The following is a 22,675-nucleotide window of genomic DNA, read 5'->3' as shown; positions in this document are numbered from 1 at the left end:
TGGAAATGGGATAGAAAAAAGGTCTTTATGATGATCAATTATAATAATATCGGTGCACCATTTAATGATATACCCACTTATTAGGAACCTTCATGAGCATGAGTACCGAATGGTACCAGTAAGAATGATAAACTTCTACATAGATCACACCCCGGTAGTTGATACTTGATACTATGATCAAATGGATTGCCTGAAGTTAAACCGGGAAGAAGAGCCTCCTCCATAGCTATCTTTAGTAGTGAACATCAAATGTATTAGGAAGCTATATAAATGTGCGTGTCAATGCAGTGTGTGCTGATTTTGAGAGGGGCATGCTGCAAAACCCTCAAGGGCTAGTTGTGCTACCGATTCACAAAGCTTTCCTACATTTTCTTCAGCCGACATAAACAACATAATTACCCAGATAGAGGGTGGACAAAAATATAAAGAGAAACTACACATCGAAGATCATTACACAAAATACCTTTGCTAAATCAAAGTGAATATTGTAATCTGCACCATCCTCATGGGGTCGTAAACACCTAAGATAAAACACACATGTATGTGATTGAAGTTGAGAAAGGACTTAAATTGCTCGTACAGCTGTACCTTACTCATGCGCATTTGTCTCCAAAATTGAGCACGTTGGCAATATGTTACCAATCGGGCCAAGCGTTGGAAGTGGCGGCTGTGGCTCAATAGACTCTCTTTCCCTGCCCCCTTTCCATCTTATCTGAGAGATATCCACCGCCATTGCAAGAGAGCTCCCTTTCGAAGTCGGTGGCAAGGATTTGATCCGACACACAAATGGAAGTGATGGGAGGGGAAAGGCCATAGGGCCATGACGACCATGGCACACAATCATTCATTGATCGCCCCTTTCTTCCACATCAACGAGTACCCTAGCAACAAAAGAAGCCACGACCACCACCATGAGACTACTGTTGCGCGACACTAGGAGTGTCGTCGTTGTGCATACGAGGGTGGAGGATAATGACAGACCTAGAGCTTGACCGTGGGGCTGGGGTGCCAACCTTATCACTCATAATATAACCATAAAAATGTTAGTTTATAATTTTAACCATATAATACACATAGGATTAGACTAACCACTACTAGATAAAAAAAAGTTTTTCATTTTTGGAGGGGCGCTAGATCCGCCACAGATAAAAAAAGTTTTTCAAAAAAGTTTTTTGAGCAACAAGTATTATCTTCATGTGTTCTTTAATCTCCTCATCACCATTTTTTTAAAAGAAAAACAGACAACGCTTGTTAATGGGCCACATTAGCCGGGCCAGCTGCTCGCTGCCTACCCATTTCGCCGGCACGCGGGTCCCACTCGTCAGCCAGCAGCAGGATCCCATCCCCGCAATCCCGTTTCTCGCTTCCCCTCCAAGAAGAGGAAGAAGAGGAAAGCCGGCGACGAGTCAAGAGTCAAATCTCTCTCCGCGGCACCAACCACCTCCCCCATCCCCCTCCCGCCGCAGCCCAAATCGGCAGCGACCAAATCCCCCCCAGCCCCCACCCCCGCCCCAAACCCTAGCGCGCCAATGCCCCGCTAGCCAGCCCCCCCTCCCACCCGACCCGATCGCCGGGGCGGCCATGGATCCGGGCGGGACGACGCTGCTGGAGGACTTCGGGCAGCGGGTGGACCTGACGCGGCGCATCCGCGAGGTGCTGGCCAACTACCCGGAGGGCACCACCGCGCTGCGGGAGCTCATCCAGAACGCCGACGACGCCGGGGCCTCGCGGGTCCGCCTCTGCCTCGACCGCCGCGCCCACGGGGCGTCCTCGCTGCTCGCCCCGGCCCTCGCGCAGTGGCAGGGCCCCGCCCTGCTCGCCCACAACGACGCCGCCTTCACCGACGACGACTTCGCCAGCATCTCCCGCATCGGCGGCAGCAAGAAGGCCTCCCAGGCCTGGAAGACCGGCCGCTTCGGGTATGCGCGCTCCCTGTCCCCCCTCGCTCTCCCTCAGTAGTCGCCCCCGCCGAGCTCTGCTCCGAGCTGCCAATTGCAATCTGAGCTTCCCGACTATTGGAATTGAACCAGCGCGTGTTCATTTTCTAGTGGCGTTGTCACCTATGAATGCTGCTGCTGCTGTTTTGTGTTCTGATGCCATGACCGTTTCAATATGTGCCCCATGATCGTGATCACTAATGGTTGTAAGCGAATGCTTCAAAATGCTTAGTATGGATATTGTCGATGCCCCTGCACAAGTTCATTTGCCATGTGATTAAATTCAGTTCGATTGCTGCCCTTGTTACTCATTTTGTTATGTTTGCCTTTCTATCTGATCTGAAGCACAGAGGGATGCAAATGTTTTATTATACATAGTAGTTCTAGAAACCAGGGCCATGCGTTTAGTAAGTTGTTATCTATAAAGCTTCGGAAGCATGTTATTCGAACTGTTTTATTGATGCTCATGCACCCCCGTAGTAACCCATGGTTTATGTTTCTGCAGCATTGGTTTCAACTCGGTGTACCACTTGACTGACTTGCCATCATTCGTGAGCGGCAAGTATGTTGTCATGTTTGATCCTCAGGGCGCTTACCTTCCAAATGTGTCGGCGGCAAATCCTGGAAAGCGCATAGACTATGTCAGTTCCACGGCACTTACATTGTACAGTGACCAGCTCTCGCCCTATCGTGCATTTGGCTGCGACATGAAAGTGCCATTTCAAGGAACCTTGTTCCGTTTCCCTTTGCGGAATGCTGAGCAAGCATCCTCTAGCCGGTTATCAAGACAAGTGTACACAGAGGATGATATCTTATCTCTTTTCGCTCAACTGTACGAAGAAGCTGTATACAACTTGCTTTTTCTTAAAAATGTCCTCGCACTTGAAATGTATGTGTGGGAATCTGATATGGGTGAGCCAAAAATAGTATACTCTTGTACCTTACGATCACAGGATGACAAATTGTCATGGCATCGCCAAGCTCTAATCAGGTTCTCTGGCACTTCTGCTGAATCTGTTGAGCAGAAGATAGATTCCTTTTCTATGGATTTTGTATCGGAGGCATTCCTGGGGAACAAGTTTGAGAAAAAGAGCCATACCTATTTTATTGTACAGGGAATGGCATCTGCATTAAGTAAAATAGGTATTTTTGCAACTGGTGCTGCCAAGGAATATGATCTTCACCTACTGCCCTGGGCTTCTGTTGCTGCTTGCATCTCCAAAGTGGAGCCTGAGGTAATGCTCGATTCATTTTCAGTTTACCAGCCTAGACTACCTATGCTCCTGTAGCTATGTAGAAATTGCTTTTTGTTTAGTTTACAAACCATGGACATATTTTTTTCCCTTCGACATGTTTCCTGCTTTTGATTGACTCGTGACCAAAATAGTTGTTATCAATGCATGCCTTGTTAATGGAATGGAACTTGTGAATGTGATTGTGTGAACTGTAAAGCTTGTTAGTTTCCATCTGATTTTGCACTTAAACTATTAAGATGAGTGCATGACCACAACTCATAGAATTGCATGCATTTTTTGGCCTATTAGCTGTGGCTAATGTAGTGACCATTTCTTTCATGGGTATGCTCTTCGGTAGTTCGGTGGCAACAGCTGGGCCCAAACTGTTGTTATCTGATGTTGCTTCATTGCAAAAAGTAAATAAAAAGAAATTACATCAACGACAATGCCCTTATGTAAAAGAGTGGTTCTATATAATCTGTAGTTCTTTTTGTTTTATGTTCAGTGATGAAGTCTGCCCTATACACTTCAATGATGAGACATAGTTCCTAGAACTGCAAATAATTTGTTTGATTTATGTTGCAAGATGAACGTCATGTTCTGGCGCTGTAGCACATTTTCCTAATGCTTGGCGCATTATTCCAGTATTTTGGTTTTTGCTTCATAGTGTTCCCTGTTTTTACGCTTTATGGCAATTACTGAATTTTACAGGATATTAATCTCAGACAAGGTCATGCATTCTGTTTTCTTCCTTTGCCAGTAAGGACCGGACTATCTGTGCATGTGAATGGTTATTTTGAAGTTTCGTCCAATCGACGTGACATTTGGTATGGAGCTGACATGGACAGGGGTGGTAAGCTCCGTTCTGATTGGAACAGGCTACTGCTGGAAGATGCTGTTGCTCCATTGTTCAGAGAACTGTTGCTGGCGTTGCGGACACTTACAGACTCCACAATACTGTATTATTCTTTATGGCCAACTGGTTTATATGAGGAACCCTGGAGTATTCTTGTGGAACAAATTTACAAAGTTATCTATACCTCTCCAGTTTTGCATTCAGAGTTCAAAGGCGGGACATGGGTATCACCGGCTGAGGCTTTGCTTCATGATGAGGGCTTTTCAAGAAGTAATGATCTTAGTGAAGCTCTTGTATTGTTAGGCATGCCTGTTGTTCGTGTACCAAGTGTAATTGTTGATATGTTTTCGAAATTCTATATGAAGTCTACGGTAAAACGAGTTGCTCCTGCTGCAGTGAGGCATTTTCTCCAAGATTTTGTAAAGCTTGGTACATTAGGAAAATCTCACAAGCTAATATTACTGGAATATTGCCTTAGTGATCTGGACAGTGCTGATATTGGTAAATGCATGAATGGCCTCCCACTGATTCCACTAGCAAATAAGCAGTATGGGATTTTTTCTGAGATTTCACAAGAGAGCAACTACTATGTCTGTGATAAGATAGAATATGACCTCCTTTCTGCAGTTGGTGACAGAATAATTGACCGAAGCATCCCCCCTGTATTACTAGACAAGCTGTATCAGATAGCCAATAACTCTCAGGTGAATATTTCACCCATTGATGGTCCAATCTTTCTTCAGTTCTTCCCCAGGCTATTTCCTCCTGGATGGAAGTGTAAAAGCCAAGTTCCTTGGGATCCATCATCGGGTGTGTCATCTCCTACGGCAGATTGGTTTAAACTTTTTTGGCACTATATTGGGGAACGTTCTTATGACCTTGATTTGTTTAGTGACTGGCCTATACTGCCTTGTACTTCTGGACACCTTTACAGAGCATCTACAGCATCAAAGTTAATTGAAACAGAGTCACTATCTAGTTTGATGAAGGAACTATTGTCCAAGTTAGGTTGCAAGATATTAGACACCAAGTATTTACGTGTGTATCAACAGCTTTCTCATTATGTATATGATGGTGATGCAACTGGAGTTCTTAATTCAATCTTTGGGATTGCCTCGCTGGAGGGAGTCGATGTGCATGCACTGTTTCAACGCATCAAGCCTGGTGAGAAAATTGAACTGTACCAGTTTCTTCTAGATCCGAAATGGTACATAGGAGTCTGCCTTTCTGACATGAACATAAAGCTATGCAAAAAGTTGCCCATCTTCAGAGTATTTGATGGAGGATCTCACAGTTCTTATGGCTTCTCGGATTTGTCCAGTTCAAAAAAGTATCTGCCACCTCTTGGTGTTCCTGAACACCTACTCAAGTCTGATTTTGTGTTCTGTATATCCCCAAGCAACGAAGATATCATAATGAGGTATTATGGTGTTGAACGTATGCCGAAATCAGTCTTCTACCAGAGGTATGTTTTGAACAAGTTAGATGAGTTGCAAGCAGAGGTTCGTGATTCAGTTATACTAGCCATCTTGCAAGATCTGCCCCAGCTGTCCTTGGAAGATCCAAGGTTCAAGGAAGGCTTGAAAGTCCTTAGATTTGTGCCGACCATTAATGGGACCTTGAAAAGTCCTCTGTCTCTTTATGATCCTCGAGTGGAAGAACTCTATGCTCTTCTCCAGGAATCAGACTGCTTTCCCAATGGTTTATTTCAAAACCCAGATGTTCTTGATATGTTACTCTGCTTGGGGCTTAGAACTTCTGTTTCTACTGATACTATTATAGAAAGTGCTCGGCAAATTGATTCATTCGTGCGCAAAGATCAAGAGAAGGCTCATTCAAGGGGTAAATTGCTTCTTTCATATCTTGAAATTCATGCTCACAAATGGAGTGTAAATAAGGCATTTGATGCCCGGAAGAAGGTGAATAATATGTTTGCGAAAGTCACTACTGCACTGAGGCCTCGTGATACGTCTTGGGAATTTGATCTCGAGAAGTTCTGGAGTGATTTGAGAATGATTTGTTGGTGTCCTGTGTTGGTCACTGCACCAAGCCCAGCCCTGCCATGGCCTTCAGTATCATCGATGATTGCTCCACCTAAGCAAGTAAGGCTGCAGGAAGATATGTGGATTGTTTCTGCTAGCTCACGTATACTTGATGGCGAATGTACTTCCTCAGCTTTGTCTTACAGCTTAGGTTGGTCATCTCCTCCTTCTGGAAGTGTAATCGCTGCTCAGTTGCTTGAGCTGGGTAAGAACAATGAAATTGTGACTGATCAAGTCCTTCGGCAAGAGTTAGCGTTGGTGATGCCTAAGATTTATTCGTTACTGACTAATTTGATTGGTTCTGATGAAATGGATATTGTCAAAGTGGTTCTAGAGGGCTGCAGATGGATTTGGGTGGGCGACGGATTTGCAAAAGTTGATGAAGTTGTTCTAAGTGGCCACCTTCACCTTGCGCCTTACATTCGTGTCATTCCAATTGATTTAGCAGTTTTCAAGGACTTGTTCTTGGATCTTGGCATAAAGGAGCACCTCGACCCTGTGGATTACGCTAGTATTCTGACCAGAATGGCCATGAGGAAAGCCACGGCTTCGCTTGAAGCTGAAGAACTAAGGACAGCTGTGTTAGTGGTGCAGCATCTAGCTGAGTTCCGGTTTCAGGATCAGCAAACACAGATATATTTACCTGATTCTTCAGCTAGGCTCTGCCTATCTTCGGAACTTGTATTTAATGATGCTCCTTGGCTTCTTGACTCTGGTCATGACATCATTGGTGATGCATCCAGCATTGCTTTCAGCCCACAGAAGTATGTTCACAATTTTGTGCATGGTAATATTTCCAATGACGTGGCAGAAAGGCTAGGTGTTCGCTCCCTTCGCCGTCTCTTGCTTGCTGAGAGTTCCGATTCGATGAATTTGAGTTTATCAGGGGTTGCTGAGGCTTTTGGACAACATGAAGATTTGACTACAAGGCTCAAGCATATTGTTGAGATGTATGCAGATGGTCCTGGGATTCTCTTTGAGCTGGTACAGAATGCAGAAGATGCTAAAGCTTCTGAGGTTGTGTTTCTTTTGGATAAGACCCAGTATGGTACTTCATCTATCCTTTCACCTGAAATGGCTGAATGGCAGGGGCCTGCTCTCTACTGCTTTAATGACTCGGTTTTTAGTCCACAAGACCTTTATTCCATCTCACGAATTGGTCAAGACAGCAAACTTGAGAAACCTTTTGCAATAGGAAGGTTTGGTCTTGGCTTCAATTGTGTCTATCACTTCACAGACATGCCTGGATTTGTTTCTGGTGAGAATATTGTCATGTTTGATCCACATGCCCGTTATTTACCAGGAATATCTCCTTCTCATCCAGGTTTAAGGATAAAGTTTGTAGGACGGAAGATCTTAGAACAGTTCCCTGATCAGTTCACACCATTCTTACACTTTGGTTGCAACCTGCAACAGCCATTTCCAGGCACACTTTTCCGGTTTCCTCTTAGGAATGAAGCTGCTGCTTCTAGAAGTCAAATAAAGCGCGAACAATATGCAACCCAAGATGTGGAGATGCTTTTCTCTTCATTCTCTGAAGTTGTATCCGAGGCTCTACTTTTTCTCCGCAACGTTAAAAAGGTAACTCTGTATGTCAAGGAGCATGACTCCCAGGAGATGCAACTTGTTCATCGTGCTTTGAAGCAGAACAGTTCCGAGGTCTCCAAAGAACCACATGCACTTAATACGATGCTTGCATTTGTACATGGAAATCAATCATCAGGAATGGATAGGAATACTTTTTTCAATAGGTTGAATAAGACAAAAGACAGTGATTTACCCTGGAGTTGTCAAAAAGTTGCTATTCTTGAGCAAAGCCCTACTGTCCACTTGGTGCATTCATGGATCTTAACCGAGTGTATAGGCGGGGGTCATGCTAGAAAGTTGTCAACTGCTTCTGATAGTAAATCTCATTTCTTTGTTCCCTGGGCATCAGTAGCTGCATATCTGCATTCTGCGAGTGTGGACGATACCAAAGAACTGTCTGGTGAAGCTGAAGTTAACTGTGATGATTCTGTTCCTAAGCATCTAGCTCTCCAATCTTCTCAGAGCAGGAATTTGTTTGAGGGTCGGGCCTTTTGTTTTCTTCCTCTACCAATCAACACTAGCATACCAGTGCACGTAAATGCTTATTTTGAACTATCTTCAAATCGAAGGGATATCTGGATTGGAAATGACATGGCCGGGGGAGGAAGAGTGCGATCAGAATGGAATCTTGCACTGCTTGAAGATGTGGCTGCTCCTGCTTATGGCCACCTCCTTGCAGCCATGGCAGAAGAACTTGGTCCCTCTGATCTGTTTCTCTCATTTTGGCCTACTGCTGTAGGTGCAGAGCCATGGTCTTCCATGGTGAGGAAGCTTTATGTATCAATCGCGGAACTTGGACTTAATGTTTTGTATACGAAAGCTCGAGGTGGCCATTGGGTGTCAACAAGGCAAGCTATTTTTCCTGATTTCAGTTTCTCAAAGGCAGCCGAGCTGGCAGAAGTTCTCTCGCAAGCTGGTTTACCTTTGGTATCTGTATCCAAGCTGATAGTAGACAGTTTCATAAATGCATATCCATCAGTTCATCTCCTGAATCCTCATTTGCTAAGGAACTTGTTGATCCGACGGAAGCGTGGGTTCAAAAGCAGAGAAGAGGCCATACTTGTTCTGGAGTATTGCTTGAGTGATATGGATGATCCTTCCTTTTCTGATAAATTGCACGGATTGGCTCTTCTTCCTTTGGCAAATGGATCATTCACAACATTCAATAACCGAGGGGAGGGTGAAAGAGTATTCTTTGCTTCAGAAATGGAATTTGACTTTCTTAAGGATTCAGTACCACATCTTGTTATTGATAACTCTTTACCAGATAGCGTTTTGAAGAAGTTGTTTGACATAGCTTCTTCTGCACGGTCAAACATGTACTTATTTACGTGCAATTTCCTTCTTGAGCTGTTGCCCAGGATTTTGCCGCCTGAATGGCAGCATGCTAAGCAGTTATCTTGGTTTCCTGAACAGCAAGGCCAGCCCAGCGTGGAATGGATGATATCACTTTGGAATTTCTTGCGTCATTCATGTGAAGATCTTTCAATATTTGCAAAATGGCCTATACTACCACTTGTAGATGGCAAGCTTATGCAACTTGGCAGTGCTTCAAATGTAATAAGAGATGATGGTTGGAGTGAAAATATGCACTCATTGCTTCAGAAACTGGGCTGTTTCTTTCTGAGACCTGATCTGCAGATAGAGCACCCCCAGTTAGCTAATTTTGTTCAGGAATCCACTGCAGCTGGTGTTCTGAATGCTGTGCATTCTGTTGCTTCTAATGTCCAGGATATTAAGGAACTTTTCGAGAGTACTTCATTGGCAGAAACACATGAGCTCCGTAGTTATATTTTCCAGTCAAAGTGGTTTTCAGGGAATCAGATAAACATTTCACATATGAATACAATCAGGAACCTCCCCATATTTGAATCTTATAAATCTAGGGAGCTTGTTAGTTTGGCAAACCCTAGAAAATGGCTTAAACCCGACGGTGTACATGAGGATCTGTTGAATGGAAGCTTTATAAGAACTGAATCTGAAAAGGAAAAGTCGATTTTAGTATCATACTTTGATATCAGGAAACCTGAAAAGGCTGAATTTTACAAGGATCATGTGCTTCCTCGGATGTCAGAGTTTCTGTCACAGCCAGCTGTTGTTTCAGCAATTGTTCGTGATGTGAAGCTGTTGATAGAAGACAATAGTTCTGTGAGAGCTGCGTTGTCTGAAACCCCTTTTGTCTTAGCAGCTAGTGGAGCATGGCTACATCCTTCTAGGTCTCTCTCTCTCTCTCTCTCTCTCTCTCTCTCTGATATTTGAGAATGTGTATTTGGGTTGGTAAACCTTATCTTCTTTACTAGTATGCTCCAGCAGCTTTTATTAGCATTTGCACTAGGATGAGGTTTCAATGACTTAAATATTGATGTTCATCTTTTCTTTTGTCCTTTGCTCTCTAGACTTCAGTATGAATAACACCTATTTTTCTTCAGGCTTTATGATCCTCGTGTGCCAGAGTTTCGTAAGTTGCTGCACAAAGAAACCTTCTTTCCTTCAGAAAAGTTCATGGCAACTGAAATAATTGAACTGTTGGCAAGTTTTGGACTGAAAAGAAAAATGGGTTTTAGTGCTTTGCTTGACATTGCAAGGTCAGTTTCACTGGTGCACAATTCGGGACAAGATGATGATGCATGTGCGCATGGGCAAATACTACTTACCTGTCTAAATGTTCTTGAATCAAAGATGTCAAACATGGAGGACAAGGACACTTTCCATGAGGATGTCGATCTCGAAGCTTCTAAAACTGATGAAAATTTGGAAGCAGTAAATGAAGTGGGTAGTTGTGACCCAGACCCAACTATTATGTCTTTATTCTCAAACTTTGATCTTGACCTACCAGAGCATGAGTTTTGGTCAGAGCTGAAAAATATTTCTTGGTGCCCCGTCCATGTTGCACCACTTATTAAAGGTCTTCCATGGCTCGAATCAGAAGATCATGTAGCACCTCCACTCATCACAAGGCCGAGATCACAAATGTGGCTTGCTTCATCAAAAATGCGGATACTGAATTCCGATTCTTGTTCCATGTATCTGCAAAGAAAACTCGGTTGGTTAGACCCACCAAATGTGAATGTTTTATTGTCCCAGTTAGTTGAGCTTTCCAAGTCTTATGATGAACTCAAGATGTTTTCTGAAGACACATCCATCGATGCTGTCCTACAAAAGGAGATCAAACTAATCTACTCGGAATTGCAAGATATCGTTGACAGTGGCGATGCCCACATTCTGAAAGAGAATCTGGATGGGATTTCATGGGTCTATATAGGGGACAGGTTTGTGCCTCCACATGCACTTGCATTTGAATCGCCTGTAAAGTATCATCCTTATCTTTATGCAGTTCCGTCTGAACTGTCAGAATTTAAAAAGTTACTCTTCAAGTTGGGTGTGAGGCAGACATTTGATGCAACAGATTATCTCAATGTACTTAGTCGCTTACAAGGTGATGCCAAAGGAGAGCAACTGTCTGCAGAACAACTGAGTTTTGTTCATTGTGTTTTGGAAGCATTTGTGGATTGTTATCCTGACAGTCAAGCAGCTGATGCTTTACTGAATTCATTGGTGATTCCAGATTCATTTGGTGTCCTGACACCTTCGAGAAACCTTCTCTATAATGATGCACCCTGGATGGATACTGATCCCACTTCAAAGCATTTTGTGCATCATAGTATTGGTAATGATCTGGCCAATAGACTAGGGGTACGATCTCTTCGCGGATCTTCGTTATTGGATGATGAGCTAATGAGGGATTTGCCATGCATGGAATATGCTAAGATAAGTGAGTTGCTAGCTCTGTATGGTGAGAGTGACTTCCTTCTGTTTGATCTCATAGAGCTAGCTGACTCTTGCAATGCAAAGAAAGTGCACCTGATATATGATAAAAGAGATCATCCGAAGCAGTCTCTATTGCAGCAAAACCTAGGTATGCTACAAACCGTCTCTCTGTACAATTATTTCAATCACACTCTAATTTATTCCTATAAACAGTCTGCTATCAGTAGTTATTATTCTGTTTGTCTCCTTTATCCTATGACTGCAAAGTTGATACCTAAATATTTGACTCATTTAATGTGATGAACTTTTTGTTCCAAAAAATTATCTTTAGGTGACCTCCAGAGTTCTTCATTGACAGTGGTCTTTGAAGGAACCATGATAAGCCGAGAAGAAGTTTGCAGCCTCCAACTTCCTCCTCCTTGGAAACTAAGGGGAAACATCCTTAACTACGGGCTGGGACTTCTTAGCAGCTATTTTGTATGTGATGCCTTGACTATTCTTTCTGCTGGCTATTTCTACGTTTTTGATCCATTGGGCTTGACTGGTGGTGCAACTTCCACTGCAACCTCGTCTGCCAGATTCTTCTCTTTGATAGGTACAGTTGTTACTTCAGTTACACTCGCTGAATTCATTTATAGAATAAATTTTCATGTTCTAGTTGGTTATGACTTGTTAGAGCATACTCAAATGCCAAAGTAGGCTCTGAGCCAAGGGCTGAAAGAAATATGTTTCAGCATCTACACCAATTTCTTTCGGGCAGACAGGCCTGTTGAGGGCCAACACTTAATAACCTCATTTATCTGCTAAATGTTATTTTGGACCCATGTTGAAGCATGTACTATTCCATGTATGCTGGATTTTTTTATGAGTATTTAGGTTCTTTAATGAGGAATTGGACATTTTATTTATGCTATGGTTCATTAATTGAACTACTGCGTCACTGTTTTGCCAATTATATGCATACGTGAATTCCAGTATTAGTTTATTGTTGTAGTATCAGCTCATGTTTTTTATACTTTGAATGAAGCCCTTAACGCTACTGGCTTTTCAGGAAATGACTTGGTTGAGAGATTTCGTGATCAGTTCCTCCCAATGCGTGTTACACAGGAGGCTTCATTGTCTTCTGCAAACTCTACGGTTATTCGGATGCCTTTATCTTCAAAATGTCTGAAAGAACTTGAAGCAGGTTGCGACAGAGTAAAGCAGATTTTTGATAGATTTATGCAGAATCCATCCAGTACTCTCCTGTCCCTGAAGTCAGTCATTCAGGTAAGGGTTATTTGTGGATGCTTTCACACTGAAGTAGTAAATCATAATACTTCCTGTACATTCAGTTTAGTCTTTCTGCTGCAAAGTGTTACGGCTTGTGTGTTTCTTCACTCATAATTTGTTATTCTGCTACTGAATTTCAAACCCTGTGACCACATTGATGTACTTTAAACTGCAAAGAAGACACTTTCACTTGCATCTGAATTTCATTTCCAGTGATCACATTGATGTTGTACTTTAAACTGCAAATAAGGTATTTAGCTCAAGTACGCCCCTAGATTATATTTCAAACTGAACATGTTAGCACTCCCTTTGTCTTATCTTACCCTATTGTTGTTTCGTAGTATTCTTCTATTATTTTTAATGTTCTTGATTTATCCAGGACCACAATTCTATTTTAATTTAACTGGTTCAGCATGTATTGAAGAGAAACTGGATATTACTGAGTAATTCTTTCTCTTGTTGCATATCTTTAGTTGTAGCAGGATAATAATATGCCGAAAAATGAAAACTGACCACATTACCTAAGCAATACGATTTCCTTTGACTTGCATAAATTCTTAGTTTTCTTAAAAGATGTTCAGTATGCGCAATTGCTTTTTAGTTTAGTAGATTTGTTCAGTGTTTAATGTGAACATGTTATAGAACTGTATCAGATGGTGATATTTCTTATGAAAACACCAAATGTATATATTATGGCAGAATGCCAGAGAACTTCCAATCTTTGTTGATCTTTTGGATGTAGACTTTTTTTTTACCTGTTGGATGTAGACTAATTGATCAAATAGTATTTGATACACAGTTACTTTTTGTATAACTTTGTATGAAGACAGTAATTATTTTATAGCTATCCTGTACTGTCTTTTAATCGATAGTACTCAAAACTGAAACAGTTTTGCTGCACCTACTCGATAGTGATTTCAATATCGAGTGCTGGCAGTACTAAACCATAGTTACAATAGAGTACATGCCATCTATTCAGACATAGTAATGACAAAGCCCTAGTGGATGATTTGACAGCATGATTTATAAAATTAAAACATGATCTGCATTTATCAAGTGATGTCAATGTATTTTGAATCAGGTATCTTTATCAACATGGGAGGATGCAGCCTCTCAGCCAACCCTGAACTATTCCGTGCTTGTTGACCCATCAGTAGCTACTTTGAGGAACCCATTTTCAGAAAAGAAATGGAGAAAGTTTCAAATATCCAGAATATTTGCAAGTACAAGTGCAGCAATAAAAATGCAAGCTATAGATGTGCATGTGATTGAGAGTGGCTGCAGTTATATTGACAAATGGTTTGTTGCCCTCTGCCTTGGGTCAGGGCAAACAAGGAATATGGCTCTTGACAGGTTTGTCTCTTTCAGATCATACTGTAGTTGAGAACCTTTTATACATTAAAATGGCACTCACTTTACCTACTGACTAATTCCCAAGATTCTTCTATGGATGTTTTAAAATGTCTATGCTAATGTAAACATCTTTGGCATACATTGATTTATTTCTGTTTCAGACGGTATCTTCCCTACAACTTAACTCCTGTTGCTGGAGTAGCAGCTCACATAGCTCGAAACGGAGTACCTACCAATATAAATGCATCAAGTTGTATATTATCTCCTTTGCCGCTATCTGGGTCAATAAGCATGCCAGTCACGACTCTAGGTCATTTCCTTGTGAGGCATGATGGTGGACGCTACATTTTTGGCAGCACACATGATAAATCTTTACGGGAAATGGACAGAAACAAATTGGTTGAAGCATGGAATGAGGAACTTATGCTATGTGTGCGTGATTCATATGTTGAGATGGTCCTAGAATTTCAAAAGCTTAGGAAAGACCCTCTATCTTCTGCTATTGAATCACGGTGTGCACACTCTGTGAGTATTATTTTACAGGCTTATGGTGATAGGGTATACTCTTTTTGGCCAAGATCGAAACAACCTACAGCTTCACTCACTGGGCAAGGTTCTACCGTAGACAATTTGAATTCACCAAGAACATCTAAAGCAGATTGGCAGTCCTTGATAGAGCAAGTGATAAGACCATTCTATTTACGGTTGGCTGATCTTCCCGTTTGGCAACTTTACCGGGGAAATCTTGTTAAAGTGGGTGAGGGTATGTTCTTATCCCACTCAGGGAGCGGAGATGATGATAACCTACCATCTGCTACTGTCTGTAGTTTCATTAAAGAGCACTATCCTGTTTTTTCTGTTCCATGGGAGTTGGTTAGTGAAATCCAAGCAGTTGGAGTTACTGTAAGAGAGATCAGGCCCAAGATGGTTAGAAATCTACTAAAAGAGTCTTCATCCATTTTACTTCGATCTGTTGAAACATATATAGATGTTCTTGAATATTGCTTCTCCGATATGGACCCATACCGGTTTACAGATCTACATATACCTGATCAGTCACAACTTAACAGTCAACTTGTTCAACCAGTGAATGCTTCCACATCACAATTTATGCCATCTTCAAGCAGTTCTTCATCTTACCATACAAGTACACAGAGGCAGGGTACTTCTGGGGGCGACGCACTTGAAATTATGACATACTTCGGGAAGGCCCTATATGACTTCGGTCGGGGGGTTGTCGAGGATATCAGCAAGACCAGTGGCCCAGCATCCCATAGGGCCCAAGCTGCTGAGAATAATGTGTTGTCATCTATCATATCTGAACTCAAAGGTGTCCCATTTCCGACGTCAACAAAATGTCTAACAAGGCTGGGAGCTACTGAACTTTGGATTGCCAATGAGGAGCAGCAAATATTGATGCGCCCCTTGCTAGATCGCTTTATCCATCATCAGTGTTTAGAAAAGCCTTTCTTGGCACTGCTGCTCTCCACTCAGGTTATTCATGTGCCTCTGAAATTGAGGAGTTTTTCTCCTCACTTATTATCAGGCCATTTGAAGCACATATTTGATGAGCGTTGGGTACGTGCAGTTGAGAGGAAGCCACAATGGGTTCCTTGGGACAGTAGTTCTGATTCATCTACCACTGGGCCAACTCCCAAATGGATTAGAAGCTTCTGGAAAATATTTAGCTCCTTGAATGGTGACCTTTCACTTGTGTCTGATTGGCCCTTGATTCCTGCTTTTCTCAACAGGCCAATTCTCTGCTGTGTGAAAGAACGCCATCTAATATTTGTACCTCCAGTAGATGATTCAAACACTCAGATGGTACATGTTAGTGCGGTTGTTGATGATGTAGCTAGTGAGGTTGATACATCTGGTCTAAACGGAGATGACACTGGTGAAGCTCAACAGAAGAGTCCACTTGATACTGCATTCGAGTCAATGAACTCAAAGTTTCCGTGGTTATCTGCTCTGCTTAATCAGTTGAACATACCAATTCTTGATTTGTCTTTCCCAGAGTGTGGTGTCATATGCAATTTGTTTCCTTCACGTGATCGAACTCTTGGACAGACGATTGCTTCTAAGTTAGTTTCAATAAAAAATGATGCTCATTTACCTTCATCACTTAGTCTATCAAGTGAAGATTGTGATAGACTGTTCATGCTATTTGTCTCAGACTTCAGATTATCTAGCAGCCACCTTTATCAGAGAGAAGAATTGGATGCCTTGAGAGAGCTTCCGATGTATAAAACAGTTACAGGAGCATATACTAGTCTTTCAGGGTCTGATCATTGCATTATTTCTCCCACAGCATTCTTTCACCCCAGTGATTCCCGGTGTTTTTCTAGCTCAGATAATGCAAATTTGTTTCTTCAGGCGTTGGGGGTTGAACAATTAAATGATCAAGAAATACTAGTGAGGTTTGCTTTGCCTGGCTTTGGGAACAAAACAGTTCAAGAGCAGGAAGACATTTTGGCTTACTTGTATGCTAACTGGAAAGATCTGCAACTTAATTCAGCTGTAGTAAATACCTTGAGGGAGACTAATTTTGTGACAAATGCAAATGAGTTTTGTACAGAGCTGTTCAAACCAAAGGAACTACTTGACCCTTCAGATGCTTTGCTGGCTTCAGTATTTTCTGGGGAGAGAAATAAGTTCCCTGGCGAAAGGTTCATGTCAGATGGTTGGCTTGGTATACTCAGAAAAGTGGGTCTTCGGATATCTACAGAGGCTGATATGATAGTACAGTGTGCTACGAAAATAGAAACAATGGGAAATGATGTGATGTCATCTTTAGAGAAACATGATGACTTTGATGCAGACTTGTCAGACAGAAAAAATGAAATTCCTTTTGAGTTATGGTCATTGGCAGAATCTGTTGTAAATGTGATTTTGGCAAATTTTGCTACTTTGTATGATAGCAGTTTTTGCCAAAAGATCGGAAAAATTGTATTTGTACCTGCAGAAAAAGGCTTTCCAAGTATTGGTGGCAAGAAAGGGGGTAGAAGGGTATTTGCATCTTATAGTGAAGCTATCTTATTAAAGGACTGGCCACTGGCATGGAGTTCTGCTCCAATTCTTGCCAAACAATCAATTATTCCACCTGATTTTTCTTGGGGAGCATTTCAGCTTCGGAGTCCCCCTGCCTTCTCTACAGTTCTAAAGCACTTGCAGGTCAATGTTGTAAAACACTTGCAGTTTAATATCGAAATGATTTCTTCCCTTACCTTTTTTGTGAAATTAAACAGACTGTTGGGAGAGGCAATGGTGAGGACACACTGGCACACTGGCCATCTTCATCAGGGATAATGACAGTAGAGGATGCCTTTCTCAGGATCTTGCAGTACTTGGAGAAAGTATGGGGAACAATATCGTCTTCAGGTAGCACAAATACGCAACTAAGCTTTTACCTTACTGTATATGCCATTTGTAGTAATATCGTTAGTTCATCACCTTTGTACTCTCTTCAGTTCCAATTTCTTGTGGTGAAGTTTGTTCTCTCATTTTTTACTACAAGACACCTAATGATATACTTGGTGTTGCAACCAGTCCCAATTCTATTCGGTGAGGTTTCATATTTGAGTGCAATCATGCAAATTTTCGTGTGGCCTGTAAGGCGGATGAAGCCCTGAAAAGTGAAGACAATATATCCAGATTAAATTGCACCTGAAATGGTCATGCGAGTCTCCTAAATATCTAGATTTGATCTAATAAATTTCCTTTTTCACGTATAACTTTTTGAGGCCAGTAGATGCTCCATATTTCAAAAAGGTTAAAACCTGTGGCGAACTATTCATAATCGCTTGTTCTCTGCATCAACTCAATGTCTTCATTTATTTCAGCCGGGAATCATTTTCTTGCTTGAGTGAGATTTACTTCTTGCTGATATTGTAAATAAATGAACAGTTATTACCATGGTCATGTGTGATTTTGACATTTTGCCATTGTGCTTATCCATGTTGCTTGATTGCGGTAGTAAGAAGTCATAACTGATAAACCATAAAGCCAATACAGCTACTAATGAACTTACTAAGACATGCCCTTGAGGTTGTATTTATACATATGCACAAGCTTTTGTTTGCTATGGTATATAGAGAACCACAGAAGGGAAGGTGCGGTGGGTTTTTGTTGCTTTTTGAAAAGAGATCCGCTATTACTTTAAACTGATTGTTTTTATTGCTTGATTTTCTTTTCAGGAAAAACAGAATTGATGGAACTGGCATTTATACCAGTTGCAAATGGTACTCGCTTAATAGAAGCGAAATCACTTTTTGCTCGTCTGACTATCAACATGTCACCTTTTGCTTTTGAACTTCCAAGTCTGTATCTTCCATTTGTTGCCATTCTTAGAGAAATTGGGATGCAGGAAAGCCTTACAAACTCTTATGCAAAGGAGCTCCTTTTAGATATCCAAAAAGCATGTGGTTACCAACGCCTGAACCCAAACGAACTCCGCGCAGTGATGGAAATCTTGGACTACATGTGTTCAGGAGTCAACCAGCCTATCTCAGACGGATCAGAAGGGCTTTTTGATTCTGTAATACCAGATGATGGCTGCAGGCTTGTCTCAGCTACATCATGTGTGTATATTGACCCATATGGTTCTCATTTCCTGAGTAATATAAATACATCCAGGATAAGATTTGCTCACCCAGATCTTCCTCAGAACATTTGCAAGGCCTTGGGCATAAAAAGACTCTCCGATGTCATTGTAGAGGTATACTTCTCTAACGTGATCTGACATTTCTTTGCCAAATAAATGATTTTGCGCAAGCAATCTTAAGTGGTTTCTATTTCAAGTTAACTTAAATTTTGCCTTGTCAGGAACTTGATGGGAAAGAAGAGCTTGAGGTTCTGGACAACATTTGCTCAGTTACTCTGGATAGAATAAAAGAGAAACTGCTCAGTAAATCTTTGCATGCTGCATTAAGGATTGTGATGATCGGTATAACCAATCATTTCCCTTCTTTTGAAGCCCTCAGTATAGTGCAAATAGAAAGTATACTGAAGGATATATCACAGAATCTGCAGTTTGTTAAACATGTCCATACTCGCTTCCTGTTGCTTCCCAATCTCCAAGATGTTACGAGAACAGCTCAGCATCCTTCTCTTCCTGAGTGGTCAAGCAACAGAAAGCACCGAAGCATTTATTTTGCTGATAAATCCATGGGTCATATTCTAATTGCAGAGCCCCCGAGTTTTTTGACAGTACATGATGTTATTGCAATTGTCGTCAGTCACAGATTAGGGGCACCAGTAATCTTGCCAATCGCTTCGGTATTTGCATGCCCGGATGGTTCAGAGAAAGAAGTGCTTCAAATACTCCATCTTGGCACTGACGTTGGAGTTTCGAAACGCGAAGGAAGGTACGACTGTTCCCTGGGAGGAGAGTTATTGTCACAAGATGCTCGCCAGGTCCAATTCCTTCCGTTGAGACCATTCTACAGCGGAGAGATTGTGGCATGGAAGACAGGAAAAGAGGGGGAAAAGCTCAGGTATGGTAGGGTTCCTGAAGACGTAAGGCCATCAGCCGGCCAAGCACTTTACAGGTTTCCGGTGGAGACAGCCCCCGGCGAGACTCGCATGCTACTCTCCAGTCAGGTTTACTCGTTTAAGAGTGTTTCAACGGCTGACCTCTCTCCTGCTCCTTCCCTACCGGATGTTGGTAGAGTGGCAGAAGTTGGACAACCGGGCCACTCGTCCGTCAGCTCTAGAACTGAAAGCACAGACAATACGGTTAGTTTTCAATTTTTTTTGGGGTGCAGTCTCTACTCTTTGGAATCTGGATTGTTTGCCATAAAATAGTTTTACTGTTTAACAGGCTGCTGGGCTTGAATACGGCAAAGTATCTTCCACGGAGCTGGTTCAAGCAGTCCATGATATGCTTTCAGCTGCAGGGGTAAGGATGGATGCTGAGAAGGAAACACTGCTAGAGACTACTCTTTCCTTGCAAGACCAGCTTAAAGAATCTCAAGTGGCTCTCTTGGTGGAGCAGGTTTGTCACTTCTATGTCTTTTATGTTGTCTTAAAAGCAGTTCCTATTGGTAGTATCGGTCAGTCACTTGTCGACTAAGACACATGCTGCGTGCTCATATATCATGTCTTTTAGGCGATTTTCACCAGGATCTGTACTTCTGTAGATGTTTACATAGGGGTTTCGACGCACTGACCGGAGAAATTGCGTAGTTAGTTGCACAATGTAATGTCCTAGGGAAACCACTTCGTAGTTGCATTGCATAGCTACCTAGTTAGCATTGCAGAATCACCACTCTTCTGAATTCTAACTTAAAGCGCTTCTTCTGAAAACATGCTTGCCTATATGACACTGAAAGTTGTTTACACTACTACTGTAGGAGAAAGCCGAGTCGGCGGTGAAAGAAGCCGACATTGCCAAGGCGGCATGGTCGTGCCGCGTCTGCCTGAACAACGAGGTCAACATGACCATTGTACCGTGTGGCCACGTCCTGTGCAACAGGTGCTCGAGCTCGGTGTCGCGATGCCCGTTTTGCCGGACCCAGGTGTCCAAAATGATGAAGATATTCAGGCCATGAAGACACCGAGGTGCACCTGCTCGATGTTGTTCGGATCTCGCATTCTTTGCTCGACGAGCGTTTGTAAATATGAGCATGTGTAAATATGAGCCACAGCGCATTTTTAGGTTAGTTTAGAATTGCTGCAAAGTCCTTTTCGTCACACCAATAGTTCAACTCTTCATACCCAGGGCTGCCCGAAATACGGATGCGAGGTGCCTAACATCTTCCGGTTTTCTTCAGACTCGTTCGTCGTCTAGCTGCTGAAAGCGTTTGATTTCAACTTCCAACTAACTCATGGAAACTTCGCTTTCTTGCTGACGGAATCATGAATCTGTCACCCCCTCGGGTTTATTTCAATTTGGCTACAGAAAAGTCCTAGTACCTTATTTCTGGCGCCAAGCCACGCTCGCTGGTCCAAAATATCAGTGCCCTGCCGCCGTACGTGCGTGGGCACAGGGGTAAAAAGGCAAAGCAAAAAAAGCTCCAAGGAGCAGCGAGAAAAAATCTTGCTCACCAGAACGACGTTTGGTGATCGAGTCGCTGAAGCTTCTCCCACCAGTCGGGGGGCAGAGGCAGAGTAGCAAATCCAATCAAGCGAAGCAGAGCAGCCAGCGCCTCATATGCCGAGCTGCTGCCTCCTCCAGCACCACCGGCAGTTCCTCCTCGTCGTCGCGCTCTAGCGGAGGAGGGCGCGCGCAGACGGAAAAAAAAGTCAATTTTCTGAAGGCTCAAATGTCTTTTGATTTATTTGAGTCGTAGGAAAACTAAACTATAAAAAGCGTCGAGGAGATTGCACAAATTTTAAGAAAGTCCTTGGAATCTCTGATCCCGGAGCGGAGGTTTTCCTTTTTGTATAGGCTGGGTCCTAGGATCCCTGACCCCTGGGTCCCCGGGGTTAAGAGTTTCCTTTGGGGGAACCGCATGTCAACCCTTTAGCTCAGGTCCTCGAGGTGTGCTGGTGGGCAACAACTAGACCCTTCTTATTCCTCCAACCCTAATCTTCTTCTTGAGTTTTCTCCACCGTTGCCAAATCCTAAAAGCTTGATTCCTCCACGCAAACTCCACCAAACTTTGAGGATTGAAAGAGAATCACCCGATCTACACTTTGACCAAACCAATTTGTGATCCCCATAGTTGTTCATCACCAAATCTGTCACTCTTTGATACTCAGGACTCCTAGGCGGTAGGAGTCATGCACGGGTGCTTCCTTGCGTGTGGTGTGCTCCAGGAAGTTTGTAAAGGCCTGGTTGCCGCCTTCAAGATCAACCGCAAGTGATTTGAGACTCATCCGTGCAGTGGCTCAAAAGGAAGAAAAGGATGAGCCACTTGGTGGTGCTTGGGAGCTTTGGCTTTTGCACCTCTCCAACTGAGATTACCACTCCCCAATAGTGCGAACTTTGGGACACATGCACGTCTCCGACTTGTATGAATAATATATTGTTAGGATTGTTGGGTCATCTAGATCACCAGTTTCACCAACAACCATTGTCGGTTTATCACCGAACCGTGTAAGTAGAGAAGGTTTGACAAAGGATCTTAGAATGTCTAGGGTTGGGCCAGGAGGGTCTCTTAACGCCTTCCTGTAAGTCACGTTTGACCATGAAAAACAAGTAAATAATTATGTCAACGGTTCAATTTATACTCTAGAAGTTTCTACACATTTACTTTACCTAATCAAAGATTACAAAACGCTATGAATATATCTATTAGATCATACCATTTAGAGATCTTACCAAGATATTTAGGGATATTAAAAAAGCACACACAAATACATACATATACAATATGCAATTTATGTAGCTGTAAAACATTGATTCAATAAGCCATGCCTTTTTTGTATTACATTTTTTGTCACAAAAAAGGAGTAAAGTAGCATAATGTTTATTCTCGAAATAAAATTTAATTTAGCATAGTGTAAGTGTAATTTTTAATAACACACATTACATTTGTATAACAAATAATATTATACTCCCACCGATCCATATTACTGTCGCTGGTTTAGTACAAAGTTGTGTTGTTAATATTACATTTGTTGTGTTGTCATGAAAAAGGATCCATATTACATTTTTTTTACTAACTTTGGACTAAACCA

At 42.3% G+C, this 22,675-nt stretch overlaps 1 protein-coding gene across 2 annotated transcripts; it reads left to right on the top strand.

The window, feature by feature from the left end:
- Positions 1-1,491: 1,491 nt before the first annotated feature.
- On the top strand, positions 1,492-20,822 carry LOC123055183 (sacsin). Of its 2 annotated transcripts, XM_044479152.1 has the most exons (13): positions 1,492-1,919; positions 2,443-3,172; positions 3,884-9,873; positions 10,087-11,573; positions 11,757-12,020; positions 12,477-12,694; positions 13,779-14,050; positions 14,212-17,224; positions 17,299-17,431; positions 18,247-18,767; positions 18,875-19,786; positions 19,872-20,045; positions 20,404-20,822. In XM_044479152.1, the coding sequence occupies exons 1-13, from the start codon at positions 1,582-1,584 to the stop codon at positions 20,599-20,601; spliced, it is 14,250 nt and encodes a 4,749-aa protein (XP_044335087.1). In that variant the 5' UTR covers positions 1,492-1,581; the 3' UTR covers positions 20,602-20,822. The 2 variants fall into 2 exon arrangements, with proteins under 2 accessions (XP_044335087.1, XP_044335088.1); XM_044479153.1 differs by lacking the exon at positions 1,492-1,919 and having other exon boundaries at positions 2,942-3,172; positions 3,933-9,873.
- The last annotated feature ends 1,853 nt before the right edge of the window (positions 20,823-22,675 follow it).

Source organism: Triticum aestivum, chromosome 2D (assembly GCF_018294505.1).
Source record: "Triticum aestivum cultivar Chinese Spring chromosome 2D, IWGSC CS RefSeq v2.1, whole genome shotgun sequence".
In the NCBI taxonomy this organism is placed as follows: Eukaryota; Viridiplantae; Streptophyta; class Magnoliopsida; order Poales; family Poaceae; genus Triticum; species Triticum aestivum.
The sequence above is the reverse complement of the archived record's forward strand: the minus strand, read 5'-3'. Positions and strand labels throughout refer to the sequence as shown.